Genomic DNA, 24,738 nt, shown 5'->3' on the forward strand with positions numbered 1-24,738 from the left:
GCCTCCATGAAGTTACTGGTCATGAATTTAAAGTGACAATTCAGCATGGTAGTAGGCTTTCTCTTGATCACTTCTGGTGCAGGAACAGAGAAGGCAAAGAACTGTATTTAGTCAGAGATGAGGTTTTGCCAAGCGAGCATGACAAAGCAAGAGAAGGGCAAGGGAGTTAAGGAAGACTGTAAAGGAATTATTTTAAGAATTGACCATAGAGTTTAAGCTGGGTAAAGGAGGAGGGGTGGGCATTTTCTGTTTGAAGCATATCTCTTAAAGTATGGTCCATGCTAAAGATCTGGCCATCACCACAGATATCCAAAATCAGAATTTCTGCAAGACAGAAAACTCTTCTTTTTACAAGCACATCACATAATTCAGGCACATGGTAAAGTTTAAAAACCAATAATGTAAAGGTTTTGCTATTAACTGTTACAGAGAAACATCTAGATAGCAACAGTAGCACAAAAGAAAAAAATGTATGGACCCTTCCATCAATGCTTAGGACTTAATGTTTACATTAATGCCAATAAATGCATAATTCAAGTTCTTTTCCCAGTAACTACTTCACACAGTCCTCTGAATGGTTGTAAAGGATCCTCATCAAAGCCACTTCCAAGAGCAATCCCAAATTCCACTTCACTAACCTACCACATAAGCCTAGCCACTGACCCACTAAACAGCTCCCTTTATTTCTAAAGAACAATTTTGGAGGCTTATTCAGATTCCCCTCGAGTTGGCTTTACACCATTACTTTTATTTCTTTAGTAATTCATCAAATTCATATTTACAGTTCATAAATATGAAATAAAATATAGAAGCCAGTGCTCACAAAGAAAAAAAAAACAATGCTCATCAAGAAAAATCTACAAAACACATGCAACAAAGATGAATGAATGCCTTTGTGTATATTTACTTAGGAAATAAAAGTTAAAAGAAACATCTAGCTATCAAGAGCAAAACTAAAGAAAAAAACTTCATGTTTACAGACATGATTGCTCTCACTGCCATCAACATATACTTCTTTTTTTTACTGTTTATTTCACACTATCTTTTGCATAGATGTACGAGATTCTCAAAGATGTGTGCCAAGGGCAACATAACTTCAACTGTATTAATACCTCACCTAGCCATGGGCCCACTAAACAATCTCCATTAATCTCTACGGTCCATTGTTGGAAGCTTATTCCAATTCTCTACCAGTAGCCACAGGTCTTGTACATTTCTCCCAGGCTGCTTATCTCTAATCATAATGGCCTAATACAGGGATATCCTCTTTTCCAAACTTTCCTAACACCAAAGTGTTCTACCACCAGCAACCCCACGATGCAGATACAGCCACTGTTGTTCAAGCCTGAAAGGGACTAAAGCAAAGGTTCAGTATTTCCATTTTCTACCCAGAAGAGATTATATAAGCATGGTCTTTAAATGTATATAGATGATAATGGAATTTATGTTGAAACAGCTGTAACACATGTAAGGTGAGGAAAAAAATACGAATGAAACTCAAATTAGGTTGGAGGTCGGGCACAGTGGCTCACTTCTGTAATCCCAGCACTTTGGGGGACCAAGACAGGCAGATCACTTGAGGTCAGGTGTTTGAGACCAGCCTGGCCAACATGGCAAAACCCTGTCTCTTCTAAAAATACAAAAATTAGCTGGGGGTGGTGATGTGTGCCTGTAAACCCAGCTATTCGGGAATCTGAAGGAAGAGAATCGCTTGAACCCAGGAGGTGGAGACTGCAGTGAGCCAAGATCACACCGCTGCACTCCAGCCTGGGTGACAGAGCAAGACCCTGTCTCAAAAAAAAAAAAATTAGGTTGGAGATTTACTGGGCATAAGAACCATAAGACTGCCAAGATAAAGCTCATGAGGAGTGAGAAGAAGGGGTGAGAATTACTGGGGAAGGTTTCACAGTGGGAGTAAGATCCTGGAAGACACGCACTATTTGGGCAGACGAAGAAGGTATTCCAGATGTAGGCAGCAGCATGAACAAATTCCCAGAGGTAGGAATGAGCACAGCATGTGGAAAGGTCAGTGAAGGCACAGCCACAGCTGGAGCAGAACAGGATCCCTGGAGAAGAACAGGAGGTAAGGCTGGAGAGGGGCACTGGGGACTGACTAGGGATGGCCCAAGAACCTTGACCGGCTTCTTTTCCACAGGGTGCAATTTCTGATGCTGAACAAAACTTCCATACCATTTGAAGGCTTTCCCACACACCTTACATTCATAAGGCTTCTCCCCAGTGTGAACTCTCTGATGCTGAATGGAGGCTATTTTCTGAGTGAAGGCTTTGCCGCACTCCTTACACTGGTAAGGTTTCTCCCCAGTATGAATTCTCTGATGGACAATAAAAAGTGACCTACAACCGAAAGCTTTCCAACATTCCTTGCATTTATAGAGTTTCTCTCCCGTGTGTAATCTCTGATGCTGCAGGTAGGCCGCACTCCTACGGAAAGCCTTCCCACACTCTTTACATTCATAGGGTTTCTCTCCAGTGTGGATCCTCTGATGCTGAGTCAAGGCTGTGTTGGAACTCAAACCTTTGCCACACTCCTTACATTCATAGGGCCCTTCTCCAATGTGGTTTTTCTCATGTACAATACAGTCATAGCTGGACTTGAAAGCTTTGCCACACTCCTTACACTTAAAGGGCTTTTCCCCAGTGTGACTCATCTGATGCCGAATGAGCTTTGAGTTATATCGGAAGATTTTCCCACATTCTTTACATTCATAGAACTTCATTCCACCTCGAAGTATCAGGTTTGGATTTAGATTGAAAGTCTGCTGCATTGCCTTGCTTTTAAAATCAAAGTGCTGAGAAACGTTCCTGAGAAGTCCTCCTACCGGCATTCTGTGCAACTCTGTTTCTTCAGAGGCTTCCTGCTTTATAACTGGCCCTTCATTTTTGATCCAGGACTCACCACCTGACCAAAGAAACCACAAGGGTTCCTAGTTACAAAACTGGGAGAAAAGTAGGATCCAGTGTTCCTAATTTTCTCTTGCAGAATGTAATTTTTAAAAACATACCTGTGAAATGGTTATATACAAGCATCTATAAAGGAGGATGAGAGAGACAAAGAAAAATAATGACAGGCCAGGTGTGGTGGCTCATGCCTGTAATATCGGCACTTTGGGAGGCTGAGGCAGGCGGATGGCTTGAGCTCAGGAATTCGAGACCAGCCTGGGCAACTTGGCGAAACCCAGTCTCCACAAAAAAATACAAAAATTAGCCAGGTGTGGTGGTGCACATCTGTGGTCCTAGCTACTAGGGAGGCTGAGGTGGGAGGATCACTTGAGCCCAGGAGGCAGAGGTTGCAGTGAGTGGAGATTATGCTACTGCACTTCAGCCTGGGTAGCAGAGCTAGACCCTGTCTCAAAAAAAAAAATAGAAAAATAATGACATAGAATTGGAGAAGTAAAGACACAGAAACAGAACAGGAAAGATAGCCAAGAAGTGCTCCCCATGAGGAAGGCTGGAAAACTGAACTAACGTAGGTGAAATGGGAAGAAGGAGAATCAAGAATGAGAAGGAAAGAAGGCAGGAGGGACAAGAAAGAAAAAAGAAGGAGAGAATAAGAAAGAACAGCAAGAAATGGGAAAATTTTTTAAAGAGAGACAGAAACCCAGAAGAGAAGAAAGGAATGAGAGACTGGGAAGAATGGAGAAGCAGCTCCAACACTAGAAGAGGTCTTGCAGACTGAGAAACACAAACCAGGAAAAAAATGGATCCCAATGTCCTACCCGTAACCCAGGCAATCACCCCAAATTCTAAACAATATCCTAGTTATCCTATATTTAAATATTCCACACAATATTCTGGGATAGAAGATGATTAGTTTCAGAAAGTCAGCTGGAACAGAAGTTGGATCAGAGAGCTGTAAGCCACTGTGGTACCACTGCTAAAGGAACCACTATATACAAAAGCATGTATGCGTGAGAAGGCTTGAAATTTTCTTCCAAAAAAACGGAAACGCAAGTAACCAAAACCTTCCAGGACTGGTAAGTCATCTCAGGGAAATTTTAGGTGGCGTGTGTGTGCACATGTGCATGTGTGCATGTGTGTGTGTGTGTAGGGGGCTATGATGGGAGAATATTCCTAGCCCTTTCATCTATAGTCCCATCTATGGTAAATATAATGTAGATCTAAAGATTATGGCAAATGAAACTCTTAAGTGATTTAGATACTAAAAAGGCCAATTAAAGCCATTCTTTTCAGGGCTGAAGGCCTAAAGTAAAATGTATAGCTATAGCACAAATAAGTCAGTTTGGCCCAAAAAAAATCATATTTTCCTTAAATTTGGCTGAAACCCCACTTCTTTGCAATGAAAAATGGCATACAATTAAAACTTCTCCACCGGTAAGTAAGAAAAAAGTGGTTTAGGAGCTACTGGGTTACAGCTTTTCTGCCTCGGAGGACAGCCACATGAATGTGCAGACAGCGCGAGGCCATGTACTCCTACAGGCGGTCTTTCGAAGCTCAGGGTCAGAACTCAGTGTGAGTTCTGAGAGTGCAGTGAGTATCGACTTATAAATAACTGGGAGCTTTGTTCCCTGAAGCATAAGAAACACTTCTTACCTAGTAAACCAGGAAGGCAAAACAAGAAACTTAACCACTGGATTCTCATACTCACCTTGACTGATGCCTCTCGGAATCTCGGTGTCCCAGGGATCTGGGCCCCATGGTGCTTCCCCTCTCTCCAGGTGGGAGATCAGAGCAGGTTTGGGGAATGGAAACGCTACTTTATGAAGAAAAGAGAAAGACAAATCGAGGGGAGATGTCTAGAGCTATTCCTGGGATCTTTCTCAGCCCACCCTCCATCAGGCTACCTGGGAGAGAATTGGAACATCAGCAGACCAAGTGAGAGTTCCGACAAGGAGGTCCAAACTGTGCTCCACGATAAAGCCAAGGAGGTATGATTCTCCTCAGAAAGAAGCTGCAATCTGGCCCTGACTCAGAAGAAGGGAAACTCCCTCAGGAAAAATGTACCTACTGCTCCCCTGGGAGACCCTTCCACAAAGGGAGGGCCAATATCCCCAGAAAACTGGATAGACAAAGGAACAAAGGGCTCACCTAGGGTGCCAGAAAGAATGCTTTCCCTCAGGGCCTGGGACCACACTGTTCCTGGAGTATAAGGAAGTCTAATTTCAAAACCAAAGGGAAGCCAGGCACAGTGGCACACGTCTATAGTCCCAGCTACTTGGGAGGCTGAAGCAGGAGAATTGCTTGAGCCCAGGAGTTTGAGGCTGCAGTGAGCCATGGCCATGCCACTGCCCTCCAGCCTAGATGACAGAGCAAGACCCTGTCTCAAAATAAACAAAAAAGCAAAAAACAAACAAAAACAAAGAAACCCAGGGATTTCCCTACCCAGTATTTCTGGAGGCTGGTGATTGCAAAACTCTCCTCTGAAGTCATCAAACCCAAGGGCTACTAGAATCCCCAAAACATCTGAGGAAGATAGCAAACTGTTACAAAGAGCCACAGAGGGAGGGAGGCCTTACCCAGGGAAGCCACATTTGCATAATTCTCCAGCATCACCTCCCCGTATAGGGCCCTCTGCGCAGGGTCGAGGCTGGCCCATTGATTCTGGGTGAAGTAAACAGCCACATCCTCAAAGGTCACTGACTCCTGAAACAACAGGTTCCTGCTCAATCTCTGAGTGAGGAGTAGAAGGAAGAAGGGAGCAGCTTGAGCTTCAGGGAAGGGATAAACCTGCCTGCACCCACAACTCTGAGCCCCACGGAAGATCTGCTCAAACAAGAGCATCCACCACCACAGCCGGGGCGAGCCCTCAGCCAGTAGTTCCACTTTCAAACGGGGAACACTCTCCCATCTACTCTCCCAACACTCTCCCATCTACTCAGCTCTGGAGCCCCTAGCTGCTACTGATTCTTATAGCCTGGCATCCAGTTGCTTTCTCCCTGGTAACAGCATCAACTCCTAGGTTCCTAGCTTCACAGATCTGTCCCCCTGGCACCTCCTACCCTCAGGTACTCCATAATCCTCTCTCCTTATTTTCTATACACCAACCACTACAGACAGCGGCTACCCTGTGATATGATATGGCTGTGTCCCCACCCAAATCTCACCTTGAATTACCACATGTGGGAGGGAGCTGGTGAGAGATAATTGAATCATGGGGGCAAGTCTTTCCCATGCTGTTCTCGTGACAGTGAGTAAGTCTCACGAGATCTGATGGTTTTAAAAAGAGGAGTTCCCCTGCCCAAACTCTCTCATTTTTCTCTTGCCGCCACAATGTAAGAAGGGTCTATCACCTCCCACCATGACTCTGAGGCCTCCCCTGCCATGTGGAACTGTAAGTCCAATTAAACCTGTTTTTCTTCCCAGTCTCAGGTATGTCTTTATCAGCAGCGTGAAAATGAACTAATACACCCTGTATCCACCCATCCAAGGGGCACATGCACAGCCCCCATCTGCTCCCTGTACCTAGCTTCTCTTTGGTTCTCCCCAACACTGTCTACAATGTAGAGAGAAGCATGTTAGAAATATCACCAGTATTTTGCAAATTTCTCTTTTCCACCTTTCTGCCTTATCAGAAAGCTGGCTCTCTTGAAAGAAACCTTTAGCCTGCCCGTTCTGACCCTCTTCTCTGAACCACCGGTCTTGAAAGACAAGCTGGCAGTGCCAGGTCCCTGGGCACAGATCTGTCCCCCAGTTTTCTGAGCTCCATCACATCCACCAAGGCTGTCGCTTCACTAGGTGTTCCCCTCTCTGACTCCCTCCCCTGGGGCTATCTCCATCTTCCCAAGAATGAAGAAAACTATACTTGTTGATTAGCCCTGTGCACCAGGCCCCTAGGTTGGTTATTTTATTTATTTATTTATTTATTTATTTATTTATTTATTTTAATTATTTTTTTGAGACGGAGTCTTGCTCTGTCACCTAGGCAGGCTGGAGTGCAGTGGTGCAATCTCGGCTCACTGCAATCTCTGCCTCCCAAATTCAAGTGATCCTCTAGCCTTAGTCTCCCAAGTAGCTGGGATTATAGGCACACACCACCATGCCAGGCTAATTTTTGTATTTTTAGTAGAGATGGGATTTCAACATGTTGGCCAGGCTAGTCTCAAACTCCTGACCTCTGGTGATTTGTCTGCCTCAGCTCACCAAAGTGCTGGGATTACAGGCATGAGCTACCAAGCCCGGCCTTTTTTTTTTTTTTTTTTTTTTAAACAGGGTTCACCATATTGCGCAGGCTGATCTCAAACTCCTAGGTTCAAGCAATCCACTTGCCTCGGTCTCTCAAAGTGCTAGGATTACAGGTGTGAGCCACCACGCCCAGCCAAGGTTGGTAATTTTACATCTTGTTTTTCATTTAATCATTACAAAACATATGTGAAATAAGAATTACTATTCCCATTTTTCAAATGATGAAACTTAGATTCAAAAGTTCAATTACTTTGCTGAAGATCACATAGCCAGGAAGCGGTAGAACGGGAACTTCAATACAGATCTGCCAGACAACACACGTGGGCTCTACTAACACACCAAGCTGTCTCCCACACTGGGCTCACAAACTTCCCCAAAAACATGGCTAACCCCTGAACCTGGTGCTGCCCTATCTTTGGAGAATAGCTTCTCAAACTCCTCAACTCCAAAAATCACCATTCAAACCATCTTTAGTGTACTCCCTCCAGGCCATATGGGCCCCCTCCCCCAATTTAAATTGGGGGTCATCTATTTCAAAACTACACACACCACCCTGGAAGCCCAAGCCTCTGAACCTTCCATGAGGCCCCAGAGCAGTTCCAGATGGTGCCCACTGGCTACTTTCTCTGGTTTTTTTTTTTTTTTTTTTTTTTTTTAGCAGAATCTCGCTCTGTTGCCCAGGCTGGAGTGAGGTGTTGTGATCTCGGCTCACTGCAACCTCTGCCCCCTGGGTTCAAGTGATTCTCCTGCCTCAGCTTCCTAGGTAGCTGGGATAATAGGCACCAACCACCACACCTAGCTAATTTTTGTATTTTTAGTAGAGACAGGGTTTCACCATTTTGGCTAGGCTGGTCTTGAACTCCTGACCTTAGGTGATCCACCTGAAAGTGGACCCCAAAGTGCTAGGATTACAGGCGTGAGCCACTGCACCCGGCCTTTCTCTTCTTCTAGAGTTCAGCATACTGCAAACCACAGAGACTAGACTCTCAGCTTGGAGGAGGTTTCATGACCTGTACGCTTTCTCACCTTGATGCTCCCACAGATGATTCCACCTCCCAGAAGAGTCTCATTACGCTATGCAGTCAGCCTTGTTCTTTTCAGATGCTGAAAATAAAATACCCACCAACAGAGGCACAGTCAAGCTCCTAACTCTTGCACGCACATTCTACATTCTGTCTCCTGGGAGCCCTTAAAGCAGCATATGGACTGGAGTGGGCACAGGGGAATAGAGAAAAAGGATTATGACTGTAACTGGTCTCGAAGGAAGGAGGGAAGAACTGTACATCAAGGATAAATTCTGGCAACTCAAACTGCTTAGAGCAGCTCTGCTGGCTCTGCACGCAGGTCCTTATGAGACAGTGTCTTTTCAAACAAGAGCAAGTAGAGAACTCAGCTCTAAAAGATGCTGAAAGGAAAAAATAAAATAAACGCAGACACTCCTCAAAGGGAGAGCCAGTCTTTAAACTGAGCAATGGTGAGGTCCAAAGGGCCCCCAAAATAATGTGAGCCAAAAGCCCAAACAGCAGACTGGATCATGTTGTCCTGTATACAATTACTGTACTGCTTCAACAAGCCATTAAGGGCTTCTGAGGACAGTAACCACAGGCTCACAGATAAAACCAAATTTCACCTCCACTTACAGCAAGTCAAACCTCACACCCTGACATCTCCAGAGCTTCTCTCACAACTTTCTCATCTCTTCTTCCACAAACTGTCTGCCTCTCCTACCATCTACTATCCTCAAATTTCATGAGCCCTAGAAAATGCCTAATATTAAGGAAAAAACATTGTTTTAAGGCAGTTGGGTTTGGGATATCTTTTTGTTCTTCCTGTGGATGGTCCCTATGTACCTCACCTTATTTCATTTTTCTCCACAGTATTATTCATCTTGTCATATGATATGGTTTATCATCTATCTCCGCCCACCAGAATGTAACTCCATGAGGCAAGAATCGTTTGTTCATGATTGGTTTACTAGCACACAGTAGAGTGCCTAACATGTACCAGACGCTTAATATATATTTCCTAAGAGTTTATTTCAAAAACGGTTACCCATTAAAAAAAATTGTTTTAACTTATGAAGAGAGTAAGAAACCAACAGCAAACACCATCTAAACAGTAAAATGCTACAATAAATCCATTAAAGTTGATAGTTGACAATTTACCATAAGCTGAGGTTTTACTTTCTGCAAAAGATGGGAAAGGAGCACATATATAGGACAGGAATGAACATAAATATCTCTGCTTGCAGATGAAATAACTATCTGCCTAAAGACATCTAAGTACCAAGAAAACAAACTGAAAACATTTAGAGCTGATAAAACAATTCACTAAATTATCTAGATATAGAATAAGTAAACCAAAATTATTAGCTTTCCTAAGTACCATCATAAACAACTGGAAGATACACTGAAAGAAACTAAGATGCCATTCACACAAAATATTGCTAAGAATGGACCTAAGAGAAATCAGTGAGAACAGGATGGAAGAACACTAAATGTTTACTAAGATACATTTAAAAAGAACTGAATAAATTGGAACTTATGGTGTTTCTGAACAGGAAGAATCAAACCTGTAAAGATGTCAATTATCTCCAAATTTACTCATGAATTCAATAAAATCCACTCCCCTACCAAAAAAAATCCATGAAATTTGTGCAGGAGTGGGAGATCATTTAAAGTCATCTAGAAAAGCATGCGTGAAAAACTAGCAAACAATGTTTTGGAGAAAACAATTGAAAGAAAAAAATGAGGGGGAATTAAACTTTATTTTAAAAGGATAACACATTAAGAATATGAGAAGACATACTAAAGTGTGGGAGAAAATATTTGCAGAAGACATATCTGATAAAGCACTATTATCCAAAATATACAAAGAACTCTTTATGAACAAGCCAATTAAGAAATAGGCAAAAAACCTCAACAGACACCTCAACAAAGCAAATATACAGATAGCAAATAGGCATATGAAACTATGTTCAAGATTATATGTCATTAGGGAACCGCAATGAAAACAATGAGATACCACTATATACCTATTAGAAAAGCCAAAATCCAAAACACTGACACCACCAAATGCTGGCCAGGATGTGAAACGACAGAATGCTCATTCATTGCTGGTAGGAATGAATGCAAAATGGGACAGCCACTTTGGAAGAGAGTTTGTCAATTTCTTACAAACTAAACACACTCTTACCATACAACCCAGCAGTCATGCTCCTTGTTACTTAACTAAAGGAGTCGAAAACTTCTGTCCACACAAAAACCTGTAGGTGGACATTTATAGGGGCTTTTTTTCATTATCGCCAAAACTTGGAACCAACCAAGGTGTCGTTCAGTAGGTGAATGGATAAGCTGTAGTATATATAGACAATGGAATATTATTCGGCACTAAAACAAAATGATCTATCAGTCATGAAAACACATAGAGGAAATGAAATGCATTATCACTAAGTGAAAGAAGCCAATCTGAAAATGCTACATACTGTATGATTCTGGCTATATGACATTTTGGAACTGGCAAAACTATGAAGAGAATACAAAAACCAACTGATGGTTGTCAACTGGGACGGGACTAAGGGGAAAAGTAAGGATGGATAAGAGAAGCATAAGGTATTTTTAGGGCAGTGAAACTATTCTGCATAATACTATAATAGTGGATACATGTCATCATCAAGAGTGAACCCTAATGTAAACTATCGACTTTGAATGACACTGATGTGTCAGTATAGGTTCACTCCCTGTAACAAAAGTGTTACTCTGATGTGGAATATTAATATTGAAGAAGGTTGTGCGTTTTGTGGTGGCAGGAGATAAATGGGAACTCTTGCTTTCTGCCCAATTTTGTTATCAACTAAAACTGCTCTAAAAACTATTTTAAGTACCAGTGTTAAATGGTTTCATGGTAAGTTATTTCTCAATCAAACCTCATATGCTGTTTAGGACATATCGGAGAATAAGGAAAGAAAAAAAGGATTTCCATTCTTCTAAAGACACTGACATTGTACTACTGTGCTGATACCAGACTTGTATTTGAACTTCTATCAGAACTTGTATATACATGTGTAGGGGCAGGGAATACACGGGAAATCTCTGTACCTTCCATTTAATTTTGCTGTGAACCGAAAACTGCTCCAGAAAATAAAAACTATAAATAAATTAATTAAATTAAAAAGTAAAATGCAGCCTGGCCAACATGGTGAAACCCCTTCTCTACTAAAAATACAAAATTAGCAAGCGTGGTGGCACATGCCTGTAATCCCAGCTACTTGGGAGGCTGAGGCAGGAGAATTGCCTGAACCCGGGAGGCGGAGGTTGTGGTGAGCCAAGATGACACCATTGCACTACAGCCTAGGTGACAAGAGCGAAACTCTGTCTCAAAAAAAAAAAAAAAAGGAAAACACTTAATATCTTACCTGACCGTAGTATCTTCTTAATTGACCAACACCTTTCTACAGAATTTGCCACTAAGGGCTGGGAAGATCCTTTTAATATATAAATCCAACTCTGTCACTCTGTCATCTCCCTGCCTAAAATTCTTCAGTGCCTTCCCAATGAACCAGTACAGAAACCACTGTCCTCACCATGACCTATAATACAGGTATCTATTTCTTCCATCTCATATTGAACCACTTTCTCTGACCCCTTCCGGTTTTTAGAGTACATCCAGCCTTCCCTTCAACTTCACAGTCCTTGCATCTAGCATTTAGAAAATGTATATTTAAGTAACAATCCTAGTCTCTCTGGGATACATGCAATACAATTCGTGGGCAATCTCTCCAATAAAGAATTTCTGATTTCAGGCTGGAGTGGTGGTTTACACCTATAATCCCAGCACTTTGGGAAGCCGAAGTGGGCGGATCACCTGAACTCAGGAGTTCGAGACCAGCCTGGCCAACGTGGTGTAAACCCCGTCTCTAGTAAAAAGACAAAAATTAGCTGCACATGGCAGCGCACACCTGTAATCCCTGCTACTCAGGAGGCTGAGGTATGAGAATCACTTGAACTCGGGAGGCAGAGGCTGCAGTGAGCCGAGATCATAGCAGCACTCCAGCCTGGCGGCAGGGTGAGACTCCGTGTCAAAAAAAAAAAAAAAAAAGTCTGATTTCAGCAGGTAACTTTCACTTCTAGAACATGATCTCAATTTCCAAATTCAGAAAGAATTCATTGGCATACGTCCCCTGTCTTTCATTTAAATCTATACATCCACTCTCTATACACAAAACTTTTATTTTCCCAGTACACATTTACATCTGCCATAGCCCTAGAGATAGATACAAAGGGGAAAACACAGCTTGGCCAAGTTAGGCCTTCCTGATCCTTTCCTGATTATGTGATAGCTAAAGTGAGTTTAAAAAAAAAAAGACTTAAGCTCAGCTCACCTGAGGCCAAGTTGCTTGGAGCATGGCGGATGTCTCCCGGCTTCATGCACTGTCTTCTGGGTTTGGACAAGCAAGATCCTCAGGAGCTAAGAGAAAAACAGCCAGGAGTGCTAAGAACCCTGTTCTCCACCACCTACAGCAACCTATGGCCATCCCAGTTTCCACATTTCCAGCACTGGATGCAGGGAGATTCTACTAGGACTCCCTCTAATTGTTCTCACGCTGATAGCCCCAACCTTATGAGCTGTTCTGCCTGGTCTTCAGGACAATCTTCCACCTGCCTGCTCAGTCCGAAGAGCTTTTTTTGAGCCCATTCCCACGGGCAGACTGAGGGACCCAAGAGCCCTGTCCCTATTGTATTGGGTCTCTACAAACGTAGAGTCTTTACAGAATGATTATAGGCAAGATGACGCTGACCCGAAAGAAAGAACCTCAGGAGAAGAGGGACTGGAGTGGCTAAATGTGAATTAAGGGTAAAATACTCAGCGTCCCAGTGGGTGATGCTGACCGGAGACCCCACCCAACCGGGATCTTAACACTCCACCCAAGAAAGCAGGCGACCCCAAACATCAGAAACGTCAGTACCGGGAGCGAGAGGCTGTCAGGGCAAGTTCTTTAGGGCAGAAAAGAGTATCAGGCCTCGGTGGCAAAGGGCTGGACCCGGGCTGTAGAAGCCAGAGTAACCACCTTGGCGGCTTCGGCGAGGCCCAGATGCCCACGGTCCGGGTGAAGGAGGGGCGGGCCGCCATTGGGACCAAGTTCAGGGGAAGTGGGAGGTGACAAGCCGCCAGGGGCAGCGAGGAAGCCGGCACCGGGCGGACCTGGCATGTAGAACTCGCTGAAACCCACGCTCTGCCGAACACCGAGGGGCTGGTCACTAACTAAACGCCCAGCCGGAAGGGCGAGTGCGCGCCCAGGGCCCCTCTAGGCCCCCGGAGGCCGCCATCTCGGTCGCCCCGCGGCCAGACCCGCCCCGCCTCTCATGGCTGGCCCCGCCCGGCGGAAGAGGCGAGGTTGCGGCGACCGGCTGGGCTGAGAGGCCCGTGGCGGACCGGCAGTGTGGGGCTCTCAGCCCGGGCTTCTCCGGCAGCCGTCGGCATTGGGAGTGTCACCGACTGATGCAGCCTGGCTCTACCCATACCTCACCCTGTAGGCACAAGTGGGGCCCCAGTTCACTGGCAGCTGTTGGCCGCCTTCACCCCGTGGCTCACCTGAAGCCTGGGCCGTGCAGGTGAGGTGAGAATGGCGCCTGCTTTGTCATCTCTAAGAGGCCCAAGCCTAGGATCTTGCTTGGGTCCTCAGCTGGGCAGTCCTCAGGGAAACCATGGTTTCCACTTGCCCTTTTAGCCCTCTGCCTTCCAAGGACCTAGACGTGCATGGAACCTTTTAGGACAGATTCATTTAACAACCAAAACACCCTGGCGACGGTTGCCAGGCATCCTGTATATACAGGACATGTCCTATATTAAATGATCTTGTCCAGTGTTGACTTTGGCAGGACACCCTAAATGTCTTACATTTAGCTTTTTCCAATAAATTACAAAAACTCGTAGTGAGAGCTATTTTTCTGCTAACTGGCACTTAAATAACTTAAATGTTAACACCGGCTGAAATATATATATCTCATACTTCCACAAATAATGATCTGGACAGTCCTTTATGGTCTGTTCTGTAAGTTGGACTGCAGGAAGAAAAAACAGTGAAGAGGGGAGTCTGCTAATTAAAAGAACTTATTTTTCATATTCAGGGAAGGAAAAGACTGTTTTTTGACCAAAGTCCCAAGTCACTAACAAGTACTTGCCATTAATTTACATAATTTTAGATCAGTACACGTAACTCTGAAAATCAACCAATACACAACAGCGTCACTCCAAGCTTCTGAACATGAGCCAGTCAGCGATAAACACTTCCTGAAGCCAGCCAGTCAGTGGCAGCCCTCCCCAACTCATTGGCAAGTACCTCTCTACTGTGCCCTTCCTTCTGGACAGGAGCCTTTCTCCAGTATCAAAGTGGTGCCAAGATGGACAGATTTTGTTTTACCTCGATCACACTGATACTTCTCCTGAACACAGTTCCAGATACCAGGCTCCTCCCCACCAGGCATTTCCATGCTATAAAGGGGAATTGGTCTCCCACCACTAAAAGATAAAAAATGATCCTGGGTATCTAGATATATTGCTTTATTACAGGGGTCCCACTTCTTGGATTTGTTATTCCTTTCTTAAGAATTAGACTGACTTATGAAGTCCTATTATGGAGAGTATACTAGGTATCTACTGCTGCATAACAAATCACCCTAAAGCCTTATGGCTGAAAACAAAACACACTATCTCTTAAAGTTTCTATGAATCAGTGAACATAGGTCAGTCAGTCCTAAAAAGAGAAAAAGGAAAAAAAAATGGGTTCTGTGGATGAGGAATTCGGGAGTGGCTTGGCTGGATGGTACTGGCTTGGGATCTCTCATGAGGGTCTAGTCAGGTGTTACCTGGGACTGCAGTCACTTGAAAGTTGGACTGAGGCTGGGGATTTGCCTCAAAGGTAACTCACTCACATGGTTGGCACATAGGTGCCGGCTATTAGTGTGAAACTTCCCTTCTTGTGCTGGGTACAGTGGCTCAGACCTGTAATCCCAGCACTTTGGGAGGCCAAGGCAGGCAGATCACCTGAGGTCAGGAGTTTGAGGCCACCCTGGCCAACATGGCAAAACCCCATCTCTTCTAAAAATACAAAAATTAGCTGGGCGTGGTGGCACACACCTGTAATCCCTCCTACTTGGGAGCCTGAGGCAGGAGAATCGCTTGAACCTCGGAGGCAGAGGTTGTAATGAGCCAAGATCCCGCCACTGCACTCCAGCCCAGGGGATAGAGTGAGACTCTATCTCAAAAAAAAAAAAAAAAACCTCCCTTCCCACACCAGGTATCTGTATATGGCTGAGTATCCTCACAACACAGCATCAGACTTCCACTTCCACCTCAGGTGAGCAGCCCAAGAGGTCAAGGCAGAAGTGGCAATATCATTTATGTCCTAGCTTTGGAAGTCACCTGCTGTCATTTCCTCAGTATACTATCATCACAGGCCAGTCATGATTCAGTGTTGGATGAGATACACAAGGGTGTGAATGCCAGAATGAGAATCACTGGGGACCATTTCGGGAGCTGGCTAAACACATTTTTTACCTACCACAGAAACGGTCCTTTTTATAATACTTTTATTGTAACATTTATGAAGAGCAATTGTTTTAAATAGATGAATTAGATTTCCAAGAATAATAGCATTAGAACATATATTTGCATACTGCCCCTTCTCTAAATCTATCAAAAAGAGTATCTACCGTGAATCTAGAGAAATGGACACACACATATGGGTGTACGTACATGTACACATTTATACACCACAAACTCTAAAGAGTATCAGACAGTCATTCCAATTAGTTCTAACTTGAACTAACTAGAAGGAACAAGATTGGACATGTAACTCCTCCATTTGGTATTATGGTGCAGGGAGAAGAGATGAGAGTTTTGGTAGGCAAGACAAAGTGCCTAAAATCCCCAGGTTGGAACCATGACAGGAATCATGAGCAGTCTGAGGAGAAAATTGGGACCATGCTACAAGAGGCCCATTCTTTTCCAGAACAGCTTCGACAGAAACAATCTGCTGCTTAGAGGAAGCTAAACAGACAGTGCTGCTTAGAGGAAGCTAAAGAGCAAAGTGAACCAAAAGATACGGGAAACTTTAGACTTTGCAACTGTGAGTCAGTTCACATAACAGCAAAATTAAAGTCTCTGAAGCTGAATGTCTCTCTCCTGATCAATGCCAGAGAGATGAGCTCTCCCTAAAAACACACCATCCCCACCCACTGCCACTACAATAAGGCAAAAAACAAAAAAGCATCCAGAATTAGAAAGGAAGAAGTAAAACTGTTATTTGCAAACATGATTCTCAATGTTAGAAAATCCTATGGAATCTATAAAATGTTACTAGAACTAATAAGGGAGTTGTGCCAGGTTGCAGGATATGCAGTTAATATATAAAAACCAATCATATTCCTATATGTCAGCAAAAACTAGAAATTCACTGTTTATTATTACAAGTATCATAAGTTATTCAGTACTTATGCATGAAAAAGATGAAATTTTTAGATGCATCCGGGGAAAAGTGTGAAAGATCTGCACAGTAAAAATTACAAAATATTGCTGAAGGAAATTAATATCTAAATAAATGGGGAGATCTACAATGTCCATGGGTCAAAAGACTCTATATAGTTGTCAGTTCTCCATAAATTGATCATTATATTCAATGCAATCCCAATCAAACTCCCAGGAGGTGTTTTATAGAAACTGAAAAACTGATTCTAAAATTCATATGCAAATGCAAAAGACCTCTAATGGCCAAAACACCCTGACAAAGAACAAAGGTAGAGAACTAACACTATATGACTTCAACGCTTACTAGATTTCAACACTTATTAGATAACTACAATAATAAAGGCAGTGCCTTAATGGCATCAAGACAGACAGATCAATGGAACAGCATCTAGAAATAGACCCACACATATATGGACTTCTGATTCACAATGGTACAGAGGCAATTCAGTGGGGGAACCTTTTTTCAAAAAATGGTGTTACAGACCAGGCAACAGTGGCACAGACTTGTAGTCCCAGCTTCTCAGGAGACTGAGGCAGGAGGATCACTTGAGACCAGGAATTCAAGGGTACAGTACACTATAATCATGCCTGTGAATAGCACTGCACTTCAGCTTGTGCAACACAGTGAGACCCATCTCAAAAAAAAAAAAAAAAATGGTGCTACAATAGGATACTTATATGAAGTAAAAAAAAAAAAAAAACTTAGTTCCATGCCTCAGACAAAAATTAACTCAATAGATGATATAATTAAATGTAAAACCTAAAACTATAAAACTTCTGGCCAGGCACGGTGGCTCACACCTGTAATCCCAGCACTTTGGGAGACCGAGGCGGGCAGATCACTTAAGGTCAGGATTTCGAGACCAGCCTGGCCAACATGGCAAAACTCCACCTCTACTAAAAATACAAAAATTAGTCGGGCGTGGTGGCACAGGCCTGTAATCCCAGCTACTCAGGAGGCTGAGGCAGGATAATTGCTTGAACCTAGGAGGTGGAAGTTGCAGATTGAGATCCTGTCACTCTGCCACTACACTCAAGCCTGGGCAACAGAGTGAGACTCTGTAAAAAAACAAACAAACAAAAAACAAAAAAAAACAACTATAGAACTTCTAAAAGGAAAACAGGAAAAAAATCTTTGCAAATGTGGGTAAAGCAAAGATGTCTTAGATTTGACACTGAAACCATGATCCATTCAAAAAATAACAGGCTAGGCACAGTGGCTCACACCTGTAATTCCAGCACTTTGGGAGGTCAAGGCAAGAGGCTTACTTGGGCCCAGAAGTTCAAGACCAGCCTGTGCAACATACTGAGACCCCATCTCTGTTTAAAAACAAATAAAATAAATAAACTGATAAATCAGATTTCATGCATACTAATGTCTTCTGCTCTTTAAAAGACACTGTCATCATGTGCACCTGTAATCCCAGCTACTTGGGAGGCTGAGGTGGGAGGATCACTTGAACCTGGGAGGCAGAGATTGCAGTAAGCCAAGATGGTGCCACTGCACTCCAGCCTGGGCAACAGAGTGAAATCCCATCTCAAAAAAGAAAAAAACAAAAAAACAAAAAAACACTGTTATGAGAATGAAAAGACAAACCACAGGCTAGAAGAAAATATTTTAAAATCACATATCTGAAAAAGACTTGTATCCACAATAAATAATGACCTCTCAAAGATTGATAAAACAAAACCCAATAAAAACATGGGCAAAAGATATGAGCAGACACTTCATCAAATAAGATATATAGAACACAAATAAGCACAACAGTCATTAGAGAAATGCAAATTAAAACCACAGTGGGATAGCATTAAACAATTAGAATAGCTAAAATTTAAAAAACTGACATCAAGTATAAGCATAGATGTATTGGAAGTACAACTGTCATACAATGCAAGTGGAAATGTACAATGGCACAACCTCTTTCATAAAACAGTTTTGAAGTTTCTCAAAAAGTTAAATAGGGTATGCTGGTGCACACCTGTAGTCCCAGCTACTAAGAGTAGGACAGGAGGACTGAGGCAGGAGGATACGCTGAGCCCAGGGGTTTGAGTCCAGCCTGAACAACAAAGCAAGAACCGCCCCCTCCCAACCTCTAAAAAATAAAAATGTAATAAAAATTTAAAACGTTTAATATACACAACCTACCTAATGACCTAGCTATTCCACTCCTGGTATCAAGATAAATGAAAGCATATATTCTTACAAAGATGTGGACACAAATGTTCATAGCAGCTTTATCTGTAATAGCCAAAAACTGGAAACAACCCAAATGGCCATCAACAGGTCAATGAATAAACAAATTATGACATATCCATACAGTGGACTACTACTCAGCAATAAAAAGGAATGAACTATTGATATATATGCAACAACATGGGTGAATCTCAAAGTAATTATGCTGAGTGAAAGACACCAGACCAAAAAATAAAGGAAAATTAATGCAAGTGACAGAAAGCAAGCCAGTGGTCGCCTGCGAAGGGCCAAGAGGAAGGGATTATGGAGGGGTACAAGCAAAGTTTTGGGGTGGTGGCTGATTATTATCTTGAACTGTGATAATTGTTTCACTGGTATATTGATAAGTCAAAACTTATCAATAGGATTATAATAATAGGTAATTTTTTTTTTTTTTTTTTTTTTTTTGAGGCAGAGTCTCACTCTGTCGCCTAGGCTGGAGTGCAGTGGCATGATCTCGGCTCATTGCAGCCTCTGCCTCCCCGGTCTCCTGCCTGTCTCCCAAGTAGCTGGGACTACATGTGCGTGCCACCATGCCCAGCTAATTTTTTGTATTTTTAGTAGAGACACGGTTTCAGCGTGTTAGCCAGGATGGTCTTGATCTCCTGACCTCGTGATCTGCCCACCTCAGCCTCCCAAAGTGCTGGGATTACAGGCCTGAGCCAATGCGCCCGGCCAATAATAGGTAATACTTTTATTATATGCAGTCAGTTTGAAACACTTCTACCATGTATTAATGCATTTAATTCCCAACACAAACCTATGAGGTCATCCCCATTTTACAGATAAGGAAACTAGTGCAGTTTTTGTAACTTAACCAAGGACAAACACCTGGGCTCAAATCAAAGTCTGCCTGGCTCTGTATTATTAATCACTACTCTCTGCTTCCTGCAACAGGCAAAATCAAGCTGGCTGCCAGAGGGGATGCTAAAACCTAACACATTTACATCTTCCCTCATTTCCACAGATAACAGCAATAATGGTAGGTTCTTCCATGATCATAAAAAATAACTAGATGGGGTTGCAAGAAAATGCTTCCAGCTTTGAGATCACTTGAAACAGCAATGAGAAGAATAAATTTAAAACAAATGGTGCCTTGCACCTGACTCAAAGAGTATATACATCCTGACTTTTGCAAAGGCACAGACTACAACTGTCTAGTGAAGACAAACTGAAGAGTAAGTAGGGTGGGTGGACACTGAACCTGAGATAGGTCTCTGAAGTTTGCACCCTACTAGGAATGTCTTCTAAGATGCATTTGGCTCCACATGGACAGGGCCCGTTTTTGAATTTAGGAGACTTCTGACATACGGACTGTAATAGGGTATCCATGTGTCTGTCTTTTTATTTACTGGTTTACTTCTTGTGTAGTGTTGCACATATAAGAAAGGATGCATGGGAAATAAAGGTTTCAGATTTAAAGGGCCTGAATTGCCTTATACTTTGTAAGTATAAGGGCCTTATACTTATACTTATACTTTGGAGTATAGAATTGCAGGGGAAAACATTTTCCATGAGAAGTCTGAAGGCATACACATTCTCATCTGACTTTGAAGGTTGCTGCTGAAAAATCTAATGCCATTTTCATTTTTTAATTTTTTTGAGAGAAAGTGTTACTCTGTCACCCAGGCTGGAGTGCAGTGGTGTGATCTTGGCTCACTGCAACCTCTGCCTCAGGGGTTCAAGTGATTCTACTGCCTCAGCCTTTCGAGTAGCTGGGATTACAGGCATGCACCACCATGCCTGGCTAATTTTTGTATTTTTTTTTTTCAGGAGAGACAGGGTTTCACCATATTGGTCAGGCTGGTCTCGAACTCCTGACCTCGTGATCCGCCCGCCTCAGCCTCCCACAGTGCTGGGATTACAGGCATGAGCCACCGCGCCTGGCCCCACTTTAATTTCTGATCTTTTGTTTTCTCTCTCTAGAAACTTTTTAGGGTCTCATTTTTTTCTCCATGATCCTCTTATTCAAACTTGGTGTTTTCATAATTCACAGCAATTTTCCTTAATGTAGGTTTCCCTTGAATCCATCCTGCTGGGCACCCAGCATATCCTTTAAATCTGGAAACTTACATTTCCTTTTATGTTTCTAAGTTTGGTTTTTTTTTTTTTTTTTGGTCTTCTCTAACCATAAAGAGACTTCATGTTGGGGAAACAGGAGTTCAAAAAACTTAAGGAAGATTTCATGATGAAAGCCAAGTGTCTACCCAGGAAGGACAGTGAGGACACTGAAAAAGAGCATGAAAATAAAGAGAAAAAATGAGAGGCACCGTAGGCCTAACTATGGATAGCCCTATGCTTGGACAGGTGTCTTCTGAGTGTGTAGTTTCTGATGCAGAATGAATCTTCCACACCAGCTGAAGGTTTTACCACACACTTTACACTCATAAGGTTTCTCGCCAGTGTGAACTCGCTGGTGCTGAATCAGGGTTATTTTCTGATTGAATGCCTTCCCACAGTCCTTACATTCAAAGGGCTTCTCCCCAGTGTGAATTCGCTGATGCTGAGTCAAGGCTGTGTTGGAGCTTAGTCGTTTTCCACACTCTTTACATTCATAAGGTTTCTCCCCAGTGTGCATTCGCTGATGGACAGTGAAACTTGAGCTACAACTGAAAGTTTTCCAACATTCGTTACATTCATAGAGCTTCTCCCCAGTGTGGAACCTCTGGTGCTGGAGGAAGACAGAGCTGCTACTGAAGGCCTTGCCACACTCCTCACATTCATAGGGCTTTTCTCCAGTGTGGATTCTCTGATGCTGAATCAAGGCTGTGTCTGAACTTAAACCTTTTCCACATTCTTTACATTTAAACGGTTTCTTTCCAGTGTGAATTATCTGATGCCGAATAAGTAATGAGTTATATCTGAAGTCTTTTCCACATTCTTTGCATTCAAAAGACTTTTCACCAGTGTGACATTTCTGATGTCGGTGGAAGTCTGCTATTCGAATGAAATATCTGCCACACTGTCCACATTCATAAGATATCTGACCACTAGGAATTGTCTGATTTGTAGTGAGCTGTGTGCTGACACTAATATTTTTTCCTAATTTCTCAAACTTCTCTCCATTCTTGACCGCATAGGCCTCATGGTGCCTGGCTGAGGTATCTGTGAAATGTCTCCTCTTTGACTTTTTCTTAATTATCCAATGACCTTGGGGCTGCTCTAGGCTGCTCCCAAAGTCAAGGTGCTGGGAAACATTCCCTGGCAGCACCCCCACCATCAGTCGGAAGGACACTGTTTCTTTGGACACATGCTCCTTTGGAGTTAATCTTTCCTTCTCAGTTCTGGCCTCATCTCCTATCACAAAAAGAAAATACAAGTGTCAATCCCTGATCTCACACACACACACACACACACACACACACACACACAAAATCTGTGCTGAAGAAGAAACAGAATTAAGTGGTTCTAATTTGCCCTGAGTATATGAATATTTTCTAATATGCTCACAAGATGGCTGCCTAAGATCACCACACAACAGAGCCCCGCAGGGACATGAAAACTATGAGAGGGGAGGCAACCAAGGCCAGGAGACATTCCTACAAACAGTGTGCAAACCAGAAAACTGCAAAGACTGTTAATTAGGGCAGAAAGACTAAGAGAAAAGTGAATGAGGTGGATAAAGACACAAACATAGAAAAGTAACATATGGAAATCCATAAGTGAGACGAAGACTCCCAAGATTAGAGAAGGGGCAGGTTGAGCAGCTCAAGCACTACAACAGGTCCCACAGGCTGAGACTCCTTAAGAGATGCTTGTTAGAAGACATCATCCATGTCATAATCTTGAAAAGAGAGCTGATCTCTACCATCAAGCTGGCTCTAGTAAAGCAGCAGGCTCCCATGCAGTGGCTGAGGATGCCATACATGGCAACCACCACAGCATCCTGAAGGAGAAAGGAAGGTTTGGAGGCTTGCCTTTAAAACCAAAGAGCAGTGGAAATGTGAAGAACTCATCCAAGAGTGAACGTAAGTCCCAAAGAGGGCCTGGTAACGATGCTTGCTATTTTTCCTAAAAGGTCTCATAGTTTGTGCATTTGTTTAATACAACAGTTTGAAAAGTGAACTACTAAACTCACATGATAATAAGGGAAAACCAAAGAGAAATATTCCCTCCACTATCAAAACCTTTTGCAGATTAAATAAAATCTTCAGCCTGCATGCATTCACAAAAAAATTGTTCAGAAAATATTTTTACTCAGATGACGTAGGGTCCTGAGGTCACATCCAGAAAGGTACAACTTAAACTCAAGACTTGGGAGTGGATCAGTAATGGGCATTCTCTGCAGAAGAGCACAGAAAATTTTCACAGGCAGAGAAGGGGTGAAGCAGAAGAAGAAAGAATAAAAAATATACTATGTTTTATTTATTTATTTACTTTTGAGATAGTCTCGCTGTGTCACCCAGGTTGGAGCGCGGCGGCGCAATCTTGGCTCACTGCAACCCTCCTAGGTTCAAGCGATTCTCATGTCTCAGCCTCCCCAGTAGCTGGTACTACAGGTGCACACCACCACACCCAGCTAATTTTTGATGTTTTTTGTTTTTTTGTTTTTTTGTTTTTTTTTGAGACAGAGTCTCGCTCTGTCACTCAGACTGGTGTAGGGTCCAGCCCTACTGGGCCTGTGGGTTTTTCTCCTCATGTGTGGAGACAAGAGATTGTAGAAATAAAGGCACAAGACAAAGAAAAAGAAGAAAAGACAGCTGGGCCCGGGAGACCACTACCACCAAGATGTGGAGACCAGCCCTAAATGCCTGGCCATGCTATTTATTGTATACAAGGCAAAGGGGCAGGGTATGGAGTGAGAGTCATCTCCAATGATAGGTAAGGTCACGCAAGTCATGTGTCCACCAGACAGGGGGCCCTTCCCTTGGTAGTTGAGGCGGAGAGAGAGAGGGAACAGCTTACATCATTATTTCTTCTGTGCATTTCAAAGGCTTTAGTACTGTCACTAATTCTGCTACTGCTATCTAGAAGGCGGAGCCAGGTGTACAGGGCAGAACATGACAGTGGACCAGGAGTGTGACCACTGAAGCACAGCATCACAGGGAGACGATTAGGCCTCCAGATGGCTGCAGGCGGGCCTGATTGATGTCAGGCCTTCCACAAGAGGTGGTGGAGCAGAGTCTTCTCTAACTCCTCCAGGGAAAGGGACACTCCCTTTCCCAGTCTGCTAAGTAACGGGTGCCTTCCCAGGCACTGGTGCTACTGCTAGACCAAGAAGCCCTCTAGTTGCCCTGTCTGGGCGTGACAGAGGGCTCACACTCTTGTCTTCTGGTCACTTCTCACTGTGTCCCTTCAGCTCCTATCTCTGTATGGCCTGGTTTTTCCTAGGTTATAATCACAGAACAAAGATTATTATAATATCAGAATAAAGAGTAATGCTACAAACTAACGATTATTAATATTAATATATCATATATATAATCATTTCTAGTATAACTATTCTTACTCTTTTCTTTATTATATATTTTCTTTATTATACTAGAACAGCTTGTGCCCTCGGTCTCTTGCTTTGGCACCTGGGTGGCTTGCCGCCCACAGGCTGGAGTGCAGTGGTGTGATCTCAGCTCACTGCAACCTCCACCCCCCAGATTCAACCGATTCTCCTGCTTCAGCCTCCTAAGTAGCTAGGATTACAGGCACGTGCTACCGCATCCATGCTAACATTTTGTATTTTTAGTAGAGATGGAGTTTCACCATGTTGGCCAGGCTGGTCTTGAACTCCTGACCTCAGGTGATCCACCTACCTCAGCCTCCCAAAGTGCTGGGATTACAGGCATAAGCCACCAGGCCTGGCTATATATATACACACATATATA

General features: G+C 43.2%; 2 protein-coding genes across 8 annotated transcripts in view; both read right to left on the minus strand.

Annotated features, from left to right (window-relative positions):
• Positions 1-1,015: 1,015 nt before the first annotated feature.
• On the minus strand, positions 1,016-13,523 carry ZNF621 (zinc finger protein 621). Of its 5 annotated transcripts, none has more exons than XM_011984295.1 (5): positions 13,363-13,523; positions 12,542-12,627; positions 5,496-5,622; positions 4,628-4,735; positions 1,016-2,920 (listed from the first exon to the last, which is right to left on the minus strand). In XM_011984295.1, the coding sequence occupies exons 2-5, from the start codon at positions 12,563-12,565 to the stop codon at positions 1,860-1,862; spliced, it is 1,320 nt and encodes a 439-aa protein (XP_011839685.1). In that variant the 5' UTR covers positions 12,566-12,627; positions 13,363-13,523; the 3' UTR covers positions 1,016-1,859. The 5 variants fall into 5 exon arrangements, with proteins under 5 accessions (XP_011839685.1, XP_011839684.1, XP_011839686.1 ...); XM_011984294.1 differs by having other exon boundaries at positions 13,127-13,500; XM_011984296.1 differs by lacking the exon at positions 5,496-5,622 and adding an exon at positions 5,362-5,442 and having other exon boundaries at positions 13,363-13,395.
• A 5,909-nt stretch (positions 13,524-19,432) lies between these two features.
• Positions 19,433-24,738, minus strand: part of ZNF620 (zinc finger protein 620) — an 18,682-nt gene continuing 13,376 nt past the window's right edge. For 2 of the 3 annotated variants that reach the window (XM_011984292.1, XM_011984293.1), the window contains exon 3: positions 19,433-22,216. In XM_011984292.1, the coding sequence (XP_011839682.1) occupies positions 21,213-22,139 (927 nt within the window). In that variant the 5' untranslated portion in view covers positions 22,140-22,216 and the 3' untranslated portion in view covers positions 19,433-21,212. The remainder of the gene's footprint in view (positions 22,217-24,738) is intronic. The other variant, XM_011984291.1, reaches the window with a different exon arrangement.

Source organism: Mandrillus leucophaeus, unplaced genomic scaffold, assembly GCF_000951045.1.
Source record: "Mandrillus leucophaeus isolate KB7577 unplaced genomic scaffold, Mleu.le_1.0 Scaffold265, whole genome shotgun sequence".
NCBI lineage: Eukaryota > Metazoa > Chordata > Mammalia > Primates > Cercopithecidae > Mandrillus > Mandrillus leucophaeus.